The 20,452-nt window shown below is 47.1% G+C and overlaps 1 protein-coding gene across 1 annotated transcript in view; it reads left to right on the forward strand.

Moving 5' to 3' along the window:
• togaram1 (TOG array regulator of axonemal microtubules 1) overlaps positions 1 to 20,452 on the forward strand; it is a 40,580-nt gene that overhangs the window by 12,406 nt on the left and 7,722 nt on the right. Inside the window, exons 5-19 of the mRNA XM_083791723.1 lie at positions 95 to 411; positions 1,483 to 1,706; positions 4,827 to 4,927; positions 5,085 to 5,255; positions 6,039 to 6,107; positions 7,754 to 7,938; positions 8,505 to 8,688; positions 9,277 to 9,639; positions 9,880 to 10,003; positions 10,718 to 10,823; positions 11,783 to 12,018; positions 16,114 to 16,272; positions 16,913 to 17,039; positions 17,424 to 17,527; positions 18,911 to 19,094. Of these exons, the coding sequence (XP_083647849.1) occupies positions 95 to 411; positions 1,483 to 1,706; positions 4,827 to 4,927; positions 5,085 to 5,255; positions 6,039 to 6,107; positions 7,754 to 7,938; positions 8,505 to 8,688; positions 9,277 to 9,639; positions 9,880 to 10,003; positions 10,718 to 10,823; positions 11,783 to 12,018; positions 16,114 to 16,272; positions 16,913 to 17,039; positions 17,424 to 17,527; positions 18,911 to 19,094 (2,654 nt within the window). The remainder of the gene's footprint in view (positions 1 to 94; positions 412 to 1,482; positions 1,707 to 4,826; positions 4,928 to 5,084; positions 5,256 to 6,038; positions 6,108 to 7,753; positions 7,939 to 8,504; positions 8,689 to 9,276; positions 9,640 to 9,879; positions 10,004 to 10,717; positions 10,824 to 11,782; positions 12,019 to 16,113; positions 16,273 to 16,912; positions 17,040 to 17,423; positions 17,528 to 18,910; positions 19,095 to 20,452) is intronic.

Genomic DNA, 20,452 nt, shown 5'->3' on the forward strand with positions numbered 1-20,452 from the left:
GAAACCTGGTATGAATCTGATCTCGGGTCAGAACGGGTTAAGTGTCGGTTTGTCCCCAAACGTCAGGCTGACTTTAACCCTCGTCTCTCCCCAGCGGACCACGCGGCCAGACAGTGCTCTCCCTGGCCGCCCCGCGCCTCCCCGGTGAGCTCCGCCTCCTCCGTCTCCTCCTTCCGACGCGCCCTGAGCAGCTCCAGGGCGTCGCTCCCCGTCTCGCCGGTCCTCGCCCCGCAGGCGGAGAGGGCCCAGTCGCACAACGGCCAGAAGCCGCCCGACGCCGCCCCGGCGAGCCCCTGGACCCAGCGGCGCCATCAGCAGCCGGAGAGGAACCTCCATCTGGACCTCGGCGGTCTCGGCGACGCCGTTCCAGAACCTCAGGAAGAAGAGGAGGACCCCCTGGACATGGAGGAGGTGAGCGGGAGCGACGCCTCGGTTCCACCTGGAGGCTTGTTCATGCTTTGTCACACGGCGGTGTGCCGCCGCCGTCGTCGTCGTACGGCAAACACGTGGCATGTCGGACGGAAGTAAACGCGGCGCTTCAGCACAATCGATGATAATTATTAACGATTTAGGAAATCATCAGACGCTCTCATCAGAGTAAGCCGATTTAAGGAAGAACCCTAGCGAGAAACACAACGTGATAGTCACATAAATGGTGTAAAGAGAGAACAATTACTACATGATAAAGCTACATGATACTTTCTGAAATGTATTTAGTGACAATTCTTGAATTGAGCCCGAGGAAGGAAACGTTGCTTCTTAAATAAATGCTTTCCACATTGCATATGCCTCGTCGTCATCACACCTGCTCCAAATTACCTACCGGGTGTGCGGAAGTCATCTCTCTCTAAGTGTTCAAGCTAAACACATCTAAATAATAACTGGTGGAAATGTATGTATTTTTTCATTGTATGACATACAAAGTATATATAAGCACTGCGGAATATAGTAAGACACTGTGCAACTTGTTCAGTGCGGGGACGTTAAATGTGGCTCATTGTAAACGCTCCACACGTCCCAAACTCTTCTCCCTTCTGGCTCCAAAACTGTGGAATGCACTTCCCATCGCAGTCAGAACTGCAGCCTCACTCCCAATCTTCCGCCGTAGTCTGAAAACCCAGCTCTTCAGACTCCACCATGGCCCGTAGCACTTGCCCTATAGCCTAGCCCCTTAGATAGCACTTTATGTAGACTTGGATAGTATTTTGGACAGACTTATGGCTCAAAATGTGTCGCAGCACGATAATGTTGTTGTCGTCTAGCTTTGGCAATATTATGACATGCCCAGGCTACGGGCTCTATAGGGCTTCATGTGGTTAACCACTGATGACTTTGAGCAACTCGCAACATTTTGCATTGTGTTTCGCAAGGCCGAGGAGGGGACAGCTGGCCTACATTAGACCGCAGCAAAAACACTCACAAACACCGTGCTTTCCCATGGCATGGGTCTTAATGTGCGTGCTCTTCTTTTTCTTGGAACAGATGCTGAATTCCCTGCGCTCGCTGCGCAACAGCGCGGCCAAGAAGAGAGCCAAGATGAGCCTGAGCGGGTCGGACCCGGAACCGGACAGCCCGGACTCGGCCATGAGGCTGGAGGAGCTGGGCCTGGACTCCCCCGCGGTCACCAGTCCGGCCTGCAGCGAGAGCAGCCTCTCCAGCTTATGCTCGCCGCCCAGCTCTGCCGTCGCTGAGCCCAAAACGAGGAGGTATTGGAAGGAAGGGGGGGGACCACACTGTTTGGATCAAGCATGGATTCCAATTTCCAACGTTTGTTTTCTCGTGACGTTTTGCTTTGGCCACTTTCAAAACCCAAAAATCGCCAGATCGCTTGTGTAGTTTGCGGTTATTTTTTCCCCGAGTGACACTAACCATTTAAAACACGTTCTGGGCGGGTACCCCTTTTGGTGTTGGCATTGTGTTATGCTTTAGCTTTTCGAAAATAGCAGATCTACAAGCTCATAGGTCTGATCTACGAGCTTGTAGGTCTGCTATTTTTGAAAAATCGAAGAGCGACTGACTGATTTTCAAGAACAGACATTTTTAGAATCTGATCTCAGGTCAGAATGGGTTAAGCCCTATTTTATGCATTGTTGAAAGTACGCCAGTAGTTGCGATGATGAGGCTATGTGATGACCCAATATCCATCTGGTGTTGGAACCGGTACCAACGTTGCAAAGACTGACAACAACATCCCTTTCCCTTATTGACTCCCAGATTATTTATGGCCGTGTTTAATGATCGTAAAACAAAGAGTGAATTCTTCCTTTGCTTTGCGTCTGTTGTGGGACTTGCATGGTTTGGCGAGCCAGGCTCGAAACGGGGAGAGGATGACATTGTTTGTACATGTACGGTATTATACCGTTGCTGTCGGGATGGAAACCTCTTAACTCCACTTTTGAGGTTTTTGATTTCTTTGCATAAATCGGTGCTATTGAACACCCTTTACGTCTGTGTGTTTCGAAAATATTGAACCAATGGAAAGTAGGGAAAAAAAAACCCCGCCTTGGACAAAACCTCTTAACTCCATTGGACCCTCAAACTGTCTGCTAAAGCAACTAACTCCACCACCTCTCCCTCTCTCATGGAATTAATTGGCAATAAATAAAGTCACAACACCACCAAGTTTGCTGAGGCAGTGTTGCTTTGTTTTCAAAATATCCGGTTTTCTTAATTTCCTGAAAAATTACCATTTTGGAGTTAGGTGGTTTCTTCCCGACAAATGGAGAAGAACAATGATGGCATCCAGTCTCAGATAGAAGTGTTTGAAAGTGTGGCGCCGCTCTTAAAATAGCAGATCTACAAGCTCATAGCGCGGCACCGAGTGCCGCGCTATGAACTTGTGGGTCTGCTATTTTTGAAAAATCGTGAAAATGTGCCTCAAATCTTTGAATATATATTATTACAGAGTGAACATTTTTACTCAAATCTTCACTTCTGGGGGGGGTCCCTGGAACTACATATTTTCAGATAGGGGTCTGCGGCCAAATAGAGATAATTCCGGGGGTCCTTGACATGGAAAAGGTTGAGCACCACTGACATAGAAACATAGATTTTTCAGAAAACTGTTAATAATTTAGAAGGCTTTTTCCCTTAAATGGGGTTAATTAGAGGAGGGGAGAACATGCCCAGTGCGTGAGCAGACGGCAACACATCCGATATGAGACGACGCATGCCGGCGATGCACGGTGTAAAATGTTCAGCAGTGTACCGTCTTCAACGCGTTCGCTAAAACAACAGCTTTTAACTGCAGCAGGTAGTGGAGGTGAAGGGTCGTCCGTTATCCCCCCCGAGAGTCTGGACAATCGTGAGGGAAATCGATGAAGGGGATCAATAAGACTGGAATGGAATCCATGACAGGGTGTCTGTAAGGCCAATATGCCTCTATATGGCAGAATAATGGGCTACAGGTCACAAAGCACTCGCACTCTTACTGTTCATTGTTTTTAGATTGCTCATGGTTCAACCCGGCGGTTCTCAACCTGTGGGTCGGGACTAGCTCTGGTCCATAGCGTTAGGAGGACGGCTCTTTAACCCATTCTGACCTGAGATCAGATTCATACGAGGTTTCCACTGGACACACACTGGTCTGATTAACCTATTCTGACCTGAGATCAGATTCTAGAAATGTCAGTCGCTCTTCGATTTTTCAAAAATAGCAGACCTACAAGCTCGTATCGCGCGGCACCGAGTGCTGCGCTACGAGCTTGTAGATCATGGGTTTTTCAGAAAACCGCAAAAAAAGAAAAGAAAACTGAGTTCAGGTCGAAATGGGTTTAAGTTTCTATGTCAGTGGTGCTCAACCTTTTTCATGCCAAGGACCCCTAGAATTATCTGTATTTGGCCACGAAAATATGTTGTTCCAAAGAAGCAAAGATTTGAGTTAAAAATGTTCGCTCTGAAAGAATATATATTCAAAGATTTGCGCCACATTTTCAAGATTTTTCAAAAATAGCAGATCTACAAGCTCTTGCTTGTAGATCTGCTATTTTCAATAGCTAAATCCGGCCCCGGCAGGGAGGCATTGGCACCATTTGGTATTTTCACAGTGTTTGGTACTGTATGACTCGGGGTGGGGATTGAACCCTGACATCTACAGTCTGAGGCTATCACAAAGTTGGGGACCAACACAGATGTCATCAATGTGTCTGATTGGCGTAGCGTAGAACATTAGTTCCATGCCAATCAGACAAACTGAAACGCCTGCGTTGGTCCCCAACGTGGCAGGTGTAGGACTACATCCCAAACTCGTGAATAGGTACAGCATTAAAGGAGAATTCCATACTAAAAGGATTTCTTACCTTTCTTTGTAGTCGTTACGCCCCCACCAAGGAGATCCAGGTGTTATTTTGGGCAAAAGCTCCTTATTGGCTATTTCCCCTACCATAAGCCCTAAATGAATTGCATTGAATGGGAATTGAATGGGGCTATGGGGTGTTGTGCTAATTCACTTATTTCCATGGCTTTTTTTTGTTGTATATATCCTCTCTTCATAATGTAAATAATATCCCAAGCGGCACACTTTACTACTTATTTCGATGGAAATAAGTGAATTAGCACAACACCCCATAGCCCCATTCAATTCCCATTCAATGCAATTCATTGAGGGCTTATGGTAGGGGAAATAGCCAAAAAGGAGTTTTTGCACAAAAAAACCCACCTGGACCTCTTTGGTGGGGACGTAACGACTACAAAGAAAGGTAAGAAAGCCTTCTAGCATGGAATTCTCCTTCAATATCAAATGCCCCATTTTGAAAACATGTGATTCAACCTCTCTCTCTCTCTCTCTCTCTCTCTCTCTCTCTCTCTCGTCACCATGTTGTCAACAGCCCCGGGAACTCTGCCTGCTCAGCGGCGAAGCCTCCCACTGCGAGAGTGCCTTCCACCAAACTCAGGTGTTCTCTGTCCATGGACTTCAGCAGCTTACAAGGTTAAGAGAGAAGGGAGACGTTCTACAATTGTATGCCATTGTGCTGTAATCGTCTCACTTCAAACGCAGGCCCTCATTCCTACACGTGTGTGTGTGTGTGTGTGTGTGTGTGTGTGTGTGTCTCTCTCTCTCTCTCTCTCTCTCTGTCTCTCTCTAGGCTTTTCCAAGAAGGACAAAGCCTCGCCCGAAGTGGGCATCGTTGGCCAGAGAGTCTCCTACTCCAACGGACGGACGCAAGCCGACGACGAGGACGCTACGACCACGCCCTCTGAGACGCCGGTCAGACCCACCTGCCGCGAGCCAATCAGAGCTCTGAGGCCTGCCAAAGGTCGGTCAGTCAGTGTCCAAAGTGAGCCAATCAGAGCTCTGAGGCCTGCCAAAGGTCGGTCAGTCAGTGTCCAAAGTCTACACGGAAAAACCCCCAATATATACGTTTCCTGTAAGGAGCGAGATCTTAAAACAGCACATCTACGAGCTCATAGCGTGGCACAAAGTGCCATGAGCTTGTATGCCTGCTATCTTTGAATAGCCAAACGTATATAATATAACGGTTAAAGTTACAATCGGAAAAATGACGCAGATGCTTTCCAGGTTTTCATGGGTTAGCGATCGATCAATCAATTGTGTTCCGGCTTGGATCAATAGAACAAACATTGTATACTTTTAAGTTCCTAATTTTCTGTATCGCAAAGAAAACACAAGAGGTTCAAGGTTTTAACCCATTCTGAACGGGAACCCATTTTGGTGTTAGCATCATGTTATGCTTTAGCTATTGAAAAATAGCAGATCTACAAGCTCATAGCGCGCCACCGAGTGGCGCGATACAAGCTTGTAGGTCTGCTATTTTTGAAAAAAATCGAAGAACGACTGACATTTTTTAGAATCTGATCTCAGGTCAGAATGGGTTAATCAGACCAGTGTGTGTCCAGTGGAAACCTCGTATGAATCTGATCTCAGGTCAGAATGGGTTATAGTTCAGTGTCTTACTGTTACGTTATCAATAAAGTCTTGTCCCAGTTGCAATATAAACACGGACTGGGAATGTCTGGCGTAGTGTAATAATTTATCAATAATCTAATGCATTCATGCCAATGCCTCCTGTGTCCACCAGGGTGTCAGAGCTACAGCAACAGGAGTTCACCGGTCACAGACATGATGCCTGACGGAGTGGTGGGAAAGGGTCAGTCATTGTTGTTCACTCATCTACTCAGCGTCTGGGTCATAGCTGCGTTTGAACGCAGACAGACTGCTGTGTTCTGTTCTGGGTCATAGCTGCGTTTGAACGCAGACAGACTGCCGTGTTCTGTTCTGGGTCATAGCTGCGTTTGAACGCAGACAGACTGCTGTGTTCTGTTCTGGGTCATAGCTGCGTTTGAACGCAGACAGACTGCCGTGTTCTGTTCTGGGTCATAGCTGCGTTTGAACGCAGACAGACTGCTGTGTTCCGTTCTGGGTCATAGCTGCGTTTGAACGCAGACAGACTGCTGTGTTCCGTTCTGGGTCATAGCTGCGTTTGAACGCAGACAGACTGCCGTGTTCCGTTCTGGGTCATAGCTGCGTTTGAACGCAGACAGACTGCTGTGTTCTGTTCTGGGTCATAGCTGCGTTTGAACGCAGACAGACTGCCGTGTTCCGTTCTGGGTCATAGCTGCGTTTGAACGCAGACAGACTGCCGTGTTCCGTTCTGGGTCATAGCTGCGTTTGAACGCAGACAGACTGCTGTGTTCCGTTCTGGGTCATAGCTGCGTTTGAACGCAGACAGACTGCCGTGTTCCGTTCTGGGTCATAGCTGCGTTTGAACGCAGACAGACTGCTGTGTTCTGTTCTGGGTCATAGCTGCGTTTGAACGCAGACAGACTGCTGTGTTCTGTTCTGGGTCATAGCTGCGTTTGAACGCAGACAGACTGCCGTGTTCCGTTCTGGGTCATAGCTGCGTTTGAACGCAGACAGACTGCTGTGTTCTGTTCTGGGTCATAGCTGCGTTTGAACGCAGACAGACTGCTGTGTTCTGTTCTGGGTCATAGCTGCGTTTGAACGCAGACAGACTGCTGTGTTCTGTTCTGGGTCATAGCTGCGTTTGAACGCAGACAGACTGCTGTGTTCCGTTCTGGGTCATAGCTGCGTTTGAACGCAGACAGACTGCTGTGTTCTGTTCTGGGTCATAGCTGCGTTTGAACGCAGACAGACTGCTGTGTTCTGTTCTGGGTCATAGCTGCGTTTGAACGCAGACAGACTGCGGCACGGGCCCCCATGAGGATTATGAAAACTATTCGTCCCTGGTTCCAACCATGTCTGAATGCACAAATCAGATCTGATCACTTGCAAATAAAACCGTCGGTACTAAAAGGACAGATTTGAGAAACCAAACACAATTGCCTGCCCTGCAGTCAGACCAAAGGCCGTCTCTGGTCTAAGAACCCTTTCTGACGGGCCTTTCCTTCCAACAGTACTCTGGAACATGTGCAAAACAACACACACTTCTCATATTAGTTCTCCTTCCAACAGTACTCTGGAACATGTGCAAAACAACACACACTTCTCATATTAGTTCTCCTTCCAACAGTACTCTGGAACATGTGCAAAACAACACACACTTCTCATATTAGTTCTCCTTCCAACAGTACTCTGGAACATGTGCAAAACAACACACACTTCTCATATTAGTTCTCCTTCCAACAGTACTCTGGAACATGTGCAAAACAACACGCACTTCTCATATTAGTTCTCGCGTGGCTTCAATTCAATCATTCAATTAGTGGGGCATGAGTACGTCACGTCTGTCTAGCTGTCTGCGTGGCCTCACCTGTCCGTCCTTTCCCCCCCCAGGCGTGTTTGGCTCGGCCGTGTTCTCCAGTCGCCAGGGAGTCGCTGAGACGACGCCTGAGCAGCAGGCTGACGGCGGCGGCGGGGCCGGGTCCCCCAGCAGTCCCTTGAGGGCCGTCTACGGTCACGCCATGTCCGGCTGCCACCACGAAGCCCACGCCGACAGCCCGGCGCCGCACGAGGCTAAGGTGCAGTATGTCGCTCTGTGGTGCGCTGCGTGGACGACAAAAGAATATCACGCAGAGGTCCTCAAACATGTTCATGACACACAAAGTGACAATATATGTATTCGGACCTCCATTTTGAAAGGATGTTTGTGCCAGGGACACCCAGGAGAGAAGATTGGTCAATGACTTCCAAACATTTGTGAAAAGAAGCAGCTCGGACTACTCAATGCATAGAAGGAGACACGAGGTCAGTTCCGCTGCCCCCCCCCAGGTCGGCAGAGGAAGTGCAGCGTCCCAGGATTACGTTAGATAATTGACACTGGGGGAAAAACATTTGTCAAAAACAATGTACAAGCTTATGACGTGTTGCATTGTGACACATTGTGAGCTTGTATAGAACAGCCATTTTGGAATACCCTGCCAAGAAGACCTGGGGGTCCCTGGCTGTTCCCCCACTTTGGGAGACCAGTGCTACGGAGAAACAACAGAATGATTGTGTTTTTAAAATCGGTAGAATTTTAAAGGTTCTGCCAAGTGGAGGAAAACTAAACCTAAAAGCCTCTCCCTGGTGTGTTTTCTGTGTGCAGGAGAGGGTCAGGGTTGCCAGGTGTGGTCGCGACAGCACACGGCCTCAGCGACTGGATTGGTCGGAGGTGCTTCAGGTGGAACACGCGCGAGAGAGACAGACGGACGTCCAGACAGACAGACGACGGGTCAAACAGATGCTGTCCGAGTGGCCCGCCGATGACGTCACGCCACCCGACGGCAGAGGTGAGAAAGATTTGCTTTTGGCCTATCCAGATCGGAATCGGATTATAGTCTGAACAGTCTGTCTGGTAAAGAATAAAGATGTCTAAGCCTGGACCAGTCGGACACTGAAACCTGAATTATTCATCCGATGGCGTCGCTTGCTGAAAATGAGCAGATGTACAAGTCAAGCTCAACGTGTCGCCTAGTGAGTTTGTTATACCGGCTATAAGCTCACTGGAATGTTTTGAAAATTCACCCCAAAAAACGGGGATGCCCGTTAAGGGTTAATGTGGTCAGCTACGAATACGTCTCTGTCGGATGTGAACTTCATATGTCCAAAACGGTTACTTTTCAGGATTAAAAAAAAAAAAACGACAAAAAAAAAAAAAACTCGAAACGCAACATTTCGCGCCGCATTTTGAACTTAAAATACGGAGATGAAAGATTTCTGCACGACAGCAGCGATAGATTATATATATATGGCAACAACTAAAATGACAGAGGGGTTCCCAGCTTGAAAAGGTATAACAAACGACCTATAGGTGTTAAGTAACGGGGTCTAATGTGGTTTCACGTGACTTCTGTTGGCTTTTTCCCCTGTCGCCGTAGATCTGCGACTGAACGGCAGCACGTTGACCTCCACCAAGGTGGAACCTCCGCCCGATGAGAGCCCCTCCTCGGCCAGCCCCTCGGTGCCCCAGAGCCCCTCCTCGGCCAGCCCCTCGGTGCCCCAGAGCCCCTCCTCGGCCAGCCCCTCGGTGCCCCAGAGCCCCTCCTCGGCCAGCCCCTCGGTGCCCCAGAGCCCCTCCTCGGCCAGCCCCTCGGTGCCCCAGAGCCCCGGCCGGAGCTCCAGCAGCCTGCAGCGCCACCAGCCCAGTCCCCCTACGCTGCCGCCCAGCGCCAGGACGCTGCCCCGCGCCCGCCGCTCGCCCCGCCTCGGTGGGACACGGCCCTCCCTCTCCCACAGCTCAGGTCAGCAGCGCCGGGTGTTAACCCGTTCTGACCTGAGATCAGATTCTACAAAATGTCTTCTAACATCCTGACGGTTTTCTGGAAAAAGCCATGTTTCTAATGTCAGTGGTTCTTCGGTTTTTCAAATATAGCAGACCTACAAGGCGTAACGTGAAACTGTGTGTGTGTGCGCGTGTGTGTGTGTGTGTGTGTGTGCGTGTGTGTGTGCGTGTGTGTGTGTGTGTGTGTGTGGCCGTGCAGACGAGCTGTCCCCAGGTACTCCCAGCCAGACGAGAGATGTGACAGAATCTTCGGAGCTACGGCCCTTCTCTGATCCCGAGCTGGCTCTGACGCAGAGCTTCAAACTCCTCAGCTCAGAAGACTGGTGAGCACGAGCACACACACACACGCACACACACACACACGCAGGATTTTAAAGCGTTGGATTTTAAAGCTGCACTTGGAAGGTATTTTAAGCACACATCTATACAGTGATTAACTTGGAGGCGGTCTCTCTAGTCTTCCATTGACCCTGGTGTCTGGTAGGACACCTACTGGTGAACAAGCGGTACTGCGGCCTTAACCCATTTAGGCCCCACGTCGAATAAAACTAAATAAAGAGTCTCCTGAAAGAATATAATGTTCAAAGATTTGTGCCGCATTTTCACGATTAAAAAAATAAAAATAGCAGACCTACCTAAAGTATTACATAATGCTTAAAACTCCCCAAAAGGGGTTCCCGCCAGCCCGGAATGGGGTTTAAGCTCATAAGACCAATATCTCCCCTGGCCAAACTCGTGGATCTAATCGTGAAAACGTATGCAAATCTTTGAATATATATATATACCGGTATATATATATTTTAAAGCAAACATTTGTAACTCAAAACTTTGTACTCTCCTAACGCTCCTAAGCTGACAGGTGACGCTGATTTGAACAGGATTTAGAAGACATTTTGCAGAATCGGCTTCAGCTCTAACTGGGTTAAAATGGCAAATGAACGAAGCTGCGTTATGAACATGTGGCCAGTGATGTCTGTTGTGATGTCTGTCTGTTGTGATGTCTGTTGTTGTGATGTCTGTCGTTGTGGTGAATGCAGGGAGGATAAGATTCGAGGTCTGAACGCCCTGCGCAGCCTGACACAGAACCATTCAGACACCGTGCTCAACAAGCTCCACGACGTGTGTCTGATTCTCATTCAAGAGGTACGCGCACACACGCACACACACACACACACACACACACACACACACACACACACACACACACACACACACACACACACACACACACACACACACACACACACACACACACACACACACACACACACACACACACACACACACACACACACACACACACACACACTTCAATTTTACTAAAGTGTCAAATCACAACAAGTTGTCTCGTTGGGTAACGACAATGGTAACGAAAAACTCCCCTTTTAGGAAGCAACGTCAGGCAGAACCCGACTCTATAGGGTGGGCGGCCATCTGCCTCCACCGTGTCGGGGGGGAGAGGGGGGGGAGAGAGGGGAATAGGAAGAAAGAATAGAAGAGAGAGAGATAGACAGGGTGGGCTCCATGGAGGGGCCTGGTCCACGTCTGGTTCAGGTCGTGCTCTGTGAGGCCCGGGGTCCACGCGGTCACACTTCTGATATGGGCTCCGTGAAGAGGCCTGGTCCACGGTGGGACCGCCGCGCGGTTCCAACGCCTGGAAAATACAACAGCGGCGTATCGGAGCGTCGGGCGAGGCGTGAACGCGCGTCGGTCGGCCGGACGGACGCCGCCGCCGGTGTTGCGATAGGTTCATTGAAAATAACGGGAGGCGGCTGTTTTGACGCGCGTCTGCGTTGGCGATCTACAAGCTCATAGCGCGCCACCGAGTGGCGCGCTACGAGCTTGTAGGTCTGCTATTTTTGAAAAATCGAAGAGCAACTGACATTCTTAGAATCTGATCTCAGGTCAGAATGGGTTCATCAGACCAGTGTGTTGTCCAGTGGAAACCTCGTAATGAATCTGATCTCAGGTCAGAATGGGTTAAACACATTCAGACCGTATACGTCTAACTAATCCAACCCACTGTATACCGTGTTGTACACGACGTCCTAGCGGCTTTTTTTCATCGATATCAAAACGTTGGTCGTCGTTGTGTCCCACAGATCAAGAACCTGCGTTCGGGCGTGTCCCGGGTGGCGGTGGTGACGCTGGGCGACCTGTACCTCCACCTGCAGAGGAACATGGACCAGGAGCTGGAGGCCACGGCCGGGGCGCTGCTGCGGAAGGCCGGGGAGACCAACGCCTTCATCCGCCAGCACACGGACGCCGCGCTGGAGCGCATGGTGCAGCACTGCACCCCCGTCCGCGGCATCTACGCCCTGATGGCGGGAGGACTCGGGTCAGGATACTCCTCCCTTCGGTTCACTTTCACTTGAAAAAAAAAACACACACACACACACGATCTGTGCCGATGTCGTTCGTCCGTTAACCCGTTCTGACCCGAGATCAGATTCTATAAAGTGTCTTCTACATCCCGACGGTTTTCTGAAAAGGCTGTGTTTCCGTGTCAGTCGTTCGGTCGGGTTTTTCAAAAATAGCAGACCTACAAGCTTGTAGATCTGCTATTTTTCAATAGCTAAAGCACAACGTAACGCTAACACCAAAAGGGGTTCCCGCCCCCAAAAATGGGTTAAAAAACACAATCTGTGCCACTGTCGAGGTATCTCGTCATTCATCTGTTTAGACGCACTTCATTGAAATTATTCTGCTCCGCAAGGTTATTATAGTTAACTATAACTAACGAAAAAACGAAAACTAGAATTAAAAAAACATTTTAGTTAACTGAAACTAAACTGAAACTAAAATAAATTAAAAAACGATAACTAAACTAAAACTGTATTGTGTGTTCACAAAACTAACTAAAACGAACTGAAATGATAGACAAAATGGCATTCGTTATCGTTTTTTTATCAATATTTATATGCCTTACGGACATTTAGAATATAAACCTTTTAAATGAATTCGGTTCTTTTCCTTATTTCCCGAGCCGTTTTTACGGCACTTTTCAGCACCGTAAGGCAGCATGTCACAACGCTTTACGACCCGTGTTTACATTCTGCAGTGCAGCCCCGTGGTCGCTTCAAGTTTTAATGCTGCTGCTTGCATCTCGCAAAAATGGCAAAAGTTGGCAGAAAGAGTGGCCAGACGTCCGGTTTCACGCCGGACAGTCCGGTTTTAGAACCACCTGTCCTCCTCCCAACTCAACCTCTGGCCGGACACATAATTGTCCGGTTTTGTGTGATATACAGTGCTTGTGTCATAACTGTCATTTACGTTGTCTCTGTATTAAAATCTCCGCAGAGCTGCTCAGCTCCGCAGCGAGCCAGCCACACTCCCTCTGTCTTAAAAAGAGAGAGGAGACGTTGCCATGTCCGCTTAATTATAAGCGACTTTGGCCTTGTTATAAAAAAATAGCCTACTAAGCCTAGTCAGGCTTCTTTTGGGCTTGTTTTCATAGACATGGTTGCTTGTTTCTCTTCCAAAACCTGTCAACACTGCCAGTGGGATGGTCTGTTTGTTTTTTGTGGAATGTGTGTTCTCACAATCACTTTAGTATAGTTAATGCAGGGATAAATAAACCAAAAATGAAAAATGAAAAACTACATTTAATGAGCAATATGGCTCGACATCATAAAGAAAGGGAAGCTAAAGCACTGTGAACATAGGCTACTGGCTTCATTCTATGTCCCACACCGATGACCATAAGACTGTATAAAAAACCCCACAAGAAAGAGATTCAACATAAAACATATCTAAACATGAAATAAAATAAATTGATTATAAAAGGAATGACCTTTGTGGTACCCCATCATTTAAAAAGGTTAATTGAATTAGCAAATATATGTTCTTTGTGGACATACTGCTGGAGATGATGGTGGTGAAAATCAGGTGCGTGCAATAGTATAGTAATAATAATAATATCTGGAATTTTATAGCGCTTTTCTAAACACTGCGTGTGTCTGTTTGGGGGGGGGGGGGGGGGGGGGGCTGGGGAGAGAGCCCCGCAAAAGTGTCCTCCTTTCTGAGGTCTTGCAGGTGGCCACCACAGCCCAATATGGGATTTCTTCGAATATGACTGTGTGGGAGATGCAAGCAAGTGCCTTGTGGATGAGGATGGGAAAATATGCGAAGTATGTCATGGTTGATTGTCCAACAGAGACTGAATATATATACTTTTAAATGGTATCTTTTGTTGAGTTTTTATTACACAATACTTGCTCTGATCTTTTTTAATCCTATACTTCGTTACAAATAAACCAAAGTACGAAAAAACTAAAACTAAACTAAAACTAAACTAAAACTAAACTAAAACTAAACTAAAACTAAACTAAAACTAAACTAAAACTAAACTAAAACTAAGCATTTTCACAAAATAAAAACTAAACTAAAACTAGCAAACCCGCTCTAAAAACTAACTAAAACTAACTGAATTAGAAAAAAATATGTCAAAACTAACTAAAACTAAACTATAATGAAAAAACCAAAACTATTATAACCTTGCTGCTCCGTCCACATACGTCGCGATCTTTAGCGGCGTTCTTCCTCGGAATCGAGGCTCAGATTGAGGCGATGGGATTGCGATTAAAAACGTATCGCCGCGACCTCGCGATTATGACATTAGCGCTTCTGACAAAGAGTAGTAGTAACTATAGCGGCCGCCCTGGAAATAACTAATAATGATTATTACTTCCGGTTCACAGGGGCGAATCACTGGGCCCTTAAAAAGAAAAAAACAGGGCTTAAAATGTCCCGTTGGTTCTGTTGTCAAAGGGGAACCACAGTGTTAAAATGTCCCGTTGGTTCTGTTGTCAAAGGGGAACCACAGTGTTAAAATGTCCCGTTGGTTCTGTTGTCAAAGGGGAACCACAGTGTTAAAATGTCCCGTTGGTTCTGTTGTCAAAGGGGAACCACAGTGTTAAAATGTCCCGTTGGTTCTGTTGTCAAAGGGGAACCACAGTGTTAAAATGTCCTGTTGGTTCTGTTGTCAAAGGGGAACCACAGTGTTAAAATGTCCCGTTGGTTCTGTTGTCAAAGGGGAACCACAGTGTTAAAATGTCCCGTTGGTTCTGTTGTCAAAGGGGAACCACAGTGTTAAAATGTCCCGTTGGTTCTGTTGTCAAAGGGGAACCACAGTGTTAAAATGTCCCGTTGGTTCTGTTGTCAAAGGGGAACCACAGTGTTAAAATGTCCCGTTGGTTCTGTTGTCAAAGGGGAACCACAGTGTTAAAATGTCCCGTTGGTTCTGTTGTCAAAGGGGAACCACAGTGTTAAAATGTCCCGTTGGTTCTGTTGTCAAAGGGGAACCAGAGTGTTAAAATGTCCCGTTGGTTCTGTTGTCAAAGGGGAACCACGGTGTTAAAATGTCCCGTTGGTTCTGTTGTCAAAGGGGAACCACAGTGTTAAAATGTCCCGTTGGTTCTGTTGTCAAAGGGGAACCACAGTGTTAAAATGTCCCGTTGGTTCTGTTGTCAAAGGGGAACCACAGTGTTAAAATGTCCCGTTGGTTCTGTTGTCAAAGGGGAACCAGAGTGTTAAAATGTCCCGTTGGTTCTGTTGTCAAAGGGGAACCACGGTGTTAAAATGTCCCGTTGGTTCTGTTGTCAAAGGGGAACCACAGTGTTAAAATGTCCCGTTGGTTCTGTTGTCAAAGGGGAACCACAGTGTTAAAATGTCCCGTTGGTTCTGTTGTCAAAGGGGAACCACAGTGTTAAAATGTCCCGTTGGTTCTGTTGTCAAAGGGGAACCACAGTGTTAAAATGTCCCGTTGGTTCTGTTGTCAAAGGGGAACCACGGTGTTAAAATGTCCCGTTGGTTCTGTTGTCAAAGGGGAACCACAGTGTTAAAATGTCCCGTTGGTTCTGTTGTCAAAGGGGAACCACAGTGCCGGAAGTCAATGGTGGCATCAGAAGAGTTCAACATTTCTTCCCGTTTCATTATAAACGACCTCTCTCTTCATCCTCAAGTTGATTCAATTTCAATTCAAAGGAGCTTTATTGCCATGAGAAAACGCGCTCCGGTTCAACATTGCCAAAGCAAGTGTCACAAAGTGGTAAAACCAGGTTAAGAAAATGGGGCAGATATATACAGTATACAGTCATACATACAGTATATATACAGTTGGAGGAGGGGGTACAGCACTGCGATAAACAGAGCTACGTCACATTGTGTCATTGTATACATAATACACACATGCATTGCAAGGCTCTGTTCACGGAGTAGTCGAGGCTTAGGTTTGAGTCGTTCATCATGCTCAGGTATTCTGTCAAATGTAAATTATCTATGTAGGGCTATAGAACGCATTTTGCGGTTTACCTACGACCCTAGCTTATTATTTCTATGTATCGTCCTGGCTTTACTCTAAATCACTCTGGATTTAGTGGATTACGAGCGTCTGCTAAATGCCTAAAATGATAAATGTGCGTTTTGTGTGCAGAAATCTGAATGCGGGGGTCCGGAAGTGCACGGCTCAACATCTGGCCACCCTGGTGGAGAAGGTCGGCGCTGCCCGCCTCCTCTCCGGAGGCAAAGATCTCACGGACAGAATTGTGCCCGCCGTGGCCAGGCTGGCTCAGGACTCCTCACAGGAAGCACGGTATACCGTTGTGTAGTCACTGATCTGCTTTTTTTAAACCCCGTTCTGACCCGAGATCAGATTCATACGAGGTTTCCACTGGACAACACACTGGTCCGATGAACCCATTCTGACCCGAGATCGGATTCTAAAAAAAATGTCAGTCGTTCTTCGATTTTTCAAAAAATAGCAGACCTACAAGCTCGTAGCGCGCCACTCTGTGGCGCGCTATGAGCTTGTAGATCTGCTATTTTTCAATAGCTAAAGCATAACGTGATGCTAACACCGAAATGGGTTCCCGTTCAGAATGGGTTAAAAGTGTCGTGTAAACAGTGTTATCCGATTACCAAAATCAGGGTAACGTCTAAAAAGGCCAAATTACTCAAATGTTATGTTGCTATACTGTAGCCTGCCCTTCATACATGGCAACAAGAACCCACAAATGGCTTCCCGTCTTGAAGGGTAAAACCTCAAAAGGGCTTCTCGTCCTAAACAAAACCCGATTCCCCACAATCTCTACATTTATTTGGCCATGTAAATACTAAATGTGTGCATGTGTATAGCTGTTCTTGAGGGTTTTTTTTTTTTTCAAGCATTACACAAGAACATTTATTTGGACATTTAATCAAATAAGTGTATTATAAATTGTTTCTCTCCTAAGGTACTTTGGTCGACGGATGCTCTTGTTCCTCTCGTCACACCGAGACTTTGATAAGATCCTGGAGAAAAACGTCCCCGCTAAGGACCTGCCGACTGTCCGAGACATCCTTCTCACTCTCAAGACAAAGGTTTGTCGGCTGTGTGTTCGTTCGCTTGGGGCAGGAGGAGGGGTCCTCCCGGTGGGGGCTCCTCACTGGCATGTGAGTCAGTGGGATACAACAGCAGTGACCACACAGAACTGTGTGTGTGTGTGTGTGTGTGTGTGTGGGGGGGGGGGGCATCTTGCCAGCGAGGCGCCAACTAGGTGCAGCTTCCCATTGACGGCCCATTCATCCAAACAGAAAGGTCCCGTCTGATTGTATTAAACGACGTCAAACTCACCAACATTGCAGCTGTGCGGGGAAGCTTGAGCACCCTGCTGGCAAGATGGCCGGCGTCTGAATATGGTCAGTATAGGACCAGCTAAAGGACTATAAGGACAAGGTCTTCACGTAGAAACGTGTGTTTTTCAGGGTCTTGGTGAAATGCCCCAGGATGCCCCGACCAGTGGGAGGCGCTCTCTCCCAGGCAGTGGTACAGTCAGGGCCTCGTCCCTCACCAGAGAACCAGTCAACAGGTGGGTGGCAACATCCGCACATCCAGGGTCCCCATGTGAATTCTGACCTGAGATCAGATTCATACGAGGTTTCCACTGGACACACACTGGTCTGATTAAGCCATTCTGACCTGAGATCAGATTCTAAAAAATGTCAGTCGCTCTTCGATTTTTCAAAAATAGCAGACCTACAAGCTCGTAGCGCGCCACTCGGTGGCGCGCTATGAGCTTGTAGATCTGCTATTTTTCAATAGCTAAAGCATAACATGATGCCAACACCAAAATGGGTTCCCGTTCAGAATGGGTTAATGCCTAAAAAAAGAAATACGACCAAACTATACTATGGAAACTGGTCAAATGTTGGCCTAAAAAAGTGAAAATAGCAGGGCGTTGTGAGCTCGTAGAATAGATTGTCTATTTATCTATTTATCTGCGTTTAGGATTTAGAAAGACATTCTTTTGAATCGGCCTCAGGTCTTAATGGGTTAATAATTAATTAAAAACCTTTTTTTTATAAAGAATTTCACTTTCCATAAATTCCATTTATATATATATATATTATTTTTTTAGTTTGCTTGTAGATAGATAGTCTATTTTTCACTAGTTTGGGTCACCGGGGAAGACATAACATTTGTCTTTTTGGGTCTCAAAGCTAAAAACGTTTGGGAACCGCACTGCTTTTACAATACGGCCTCCATCATTAAAACCCATTTCACTGCTTTTACAATACGTCCTCCATCATTAAAACCCATTTCACTGCTTTTACAATACGTCCTCCATCATTAAAACCCATTTCACTGCTTTTACAATACGGCCTCCATCATTAAAACCCATTTCACTGCTTTTACAATACGTCCTCCATCATTAAAACCCATTTCACTGCTTTTACAATACGTCCTCCATCATTAAAACCCATTTCACTGCTTTTACAATACGTCCTCCATCATTAAAACCCATTTCACTGCTTTTACAATACGTCCTCCATCATTAAAACCCATTTCACTGCTTTTACAATACGGCCTCCATCATTAAAACCCATTTCACTGCTTTTACAATACGGCCTCCATCATTAAAACCCATTTCACTGCTTTTACAATACGGCCTCCATCATTAAAACCCATTTCACTGCTTTTACAATACGGCCTCCATCATTAAAACCCGGTGAACAGTATTTGGCGCTGAACAAAACGTGTTTAGAAATCCATGTCGTTACACCGCATCTCCACTCGCTACACAGAGCGCTGGGTCGCGCCCCGAGAATTGCCGATGTACAAGCTCTCGACGTGTCGCAGCGCGGCGCGTTGTGAGCTTGTAGATCTGATATTCTTGTCAAAAAGTGCCCCCTTAGCGGGATTCCAGCCCCTGCTTCTCGTGACACTCTCCGTGCACACGGCCCTGTTGCAGGGAGCCCGGGCGGCAGTACAGCTGCAGAGCCGCGCATCACAACATCTCGGACAAGACGGAGTACATCAAGCAGATCTCGGGTCTGCTGGCCTCCAAGGACTTCCGGGAGCGAATGAGAGGCATCGACCAGCTGGTGGCGGACTGCCAGCACAACGCCAACATGGTCATCAACAGCATGTTCCCGGTGAGTTAACGACGTTTCACCGCTACTACTATGGGTTACCACTAGACCTGAGTCTACTGCTATGGGTTACCACTAGACCTGAGTCTATTACTATGGGTTACCACTAGACCTGAGTCTACTGCTATGGGTTACCACTAGACCTGAGTCTACTGCTATGGGTTACCACTAGACCTGAGTCTACTGCTATGGGTTACCACTAGACCTGAGTCTACTGCTATGGGTTACCACTAGACCTGAGTCTACTACTATGGGTTACCACTAGACCTGAGTCTACTACTATGGGTTACCACTAGACCTGAGTCTATTACTATGGGTTACCACTAGACCTGAGTCTACTACTATGGGTTACCACTAGACCTGAGTCTATTACTATGGGTTACCACTAGACCTGAGTCTATTACTATGGGTTACCACTAGACCTGAGTCTACTACTATGGGTTACCACTAGACCTGAGTCTATTACTATGGGTTACCACTAGACCTGAGTCTATTACTATGGGTTACCACTAGACCTGAGTCTACTGCTATGGGTTACCACTAGACCTGAGTCTATTACTATGGGTTACCACTAGACCTGAGTCTATTACTATGGGTTACCACTAGACCTGAGTCTATTACTATGGGTTACCACTAGACCTGAGTCTATTACTATGGGTTACCACTAGACCTGAGTCTACTGCTATGGGTTACCACTAGACCTGAGTCTATTACTATGGGTTACCACTAGACCTGAGTCTACTGCTATGGGTTACCACTAGACCTGAGTCTACTACTATGGGTTACCACTAGACCTGAGTCTATTACTATGGGTTACCACTAGACCTGAGTCTACTGCTATGGGTTACCACTAGACCTGAGTCTACTACTATGGGTTACCACTAGACCTGAGTCTACTACTATGGGTTACCACTAGACCTGAGTCTACTGCTATGGGTTACCACTAGACCTGAGTCTATTACTATGGGTTACCACTAGACCTGAGTCTATTACTATGGGTTACCACTAGACCTGAGTCTACTGCTATGGGTTACCACTAGACCTGAGTCTACTACTATGGGTTACCACTAGACCTGAGTCTATTACTATGGGTTACCACTAGACCTGAGTCTACTGCTATGGGTTACCACTAGACCTGAGTCTACTACTATGGGTTACCACTAGACCTGAGTCTACTACTATGGGTTACCACTAGACCTGAGTCTATTACTATGGGTTACCACTAGACCTGAGTCTACTGCTATGGGTTACCACTAGACCTGAGTCTATTACTATGGGTTACCACTAGACCTGAGTCTACTACTATGGGTTACCACTAGACCTGAGTCTACTACTATGGGTTACCACTAGACCTGAGTCTA

This window comes from Protomyctophum parallelum (assembly GCF_964188405.1).
Source record: "Protomyctophum parallelum genome assembly, chromosome: 20".
Taxonomy (NCBI): Eukaryota; Metazoa; Chordata; class Actinopteri; order Myctophiformes; family Myctophidae; genus Protomyctophum; species Protomyctophum parallelum.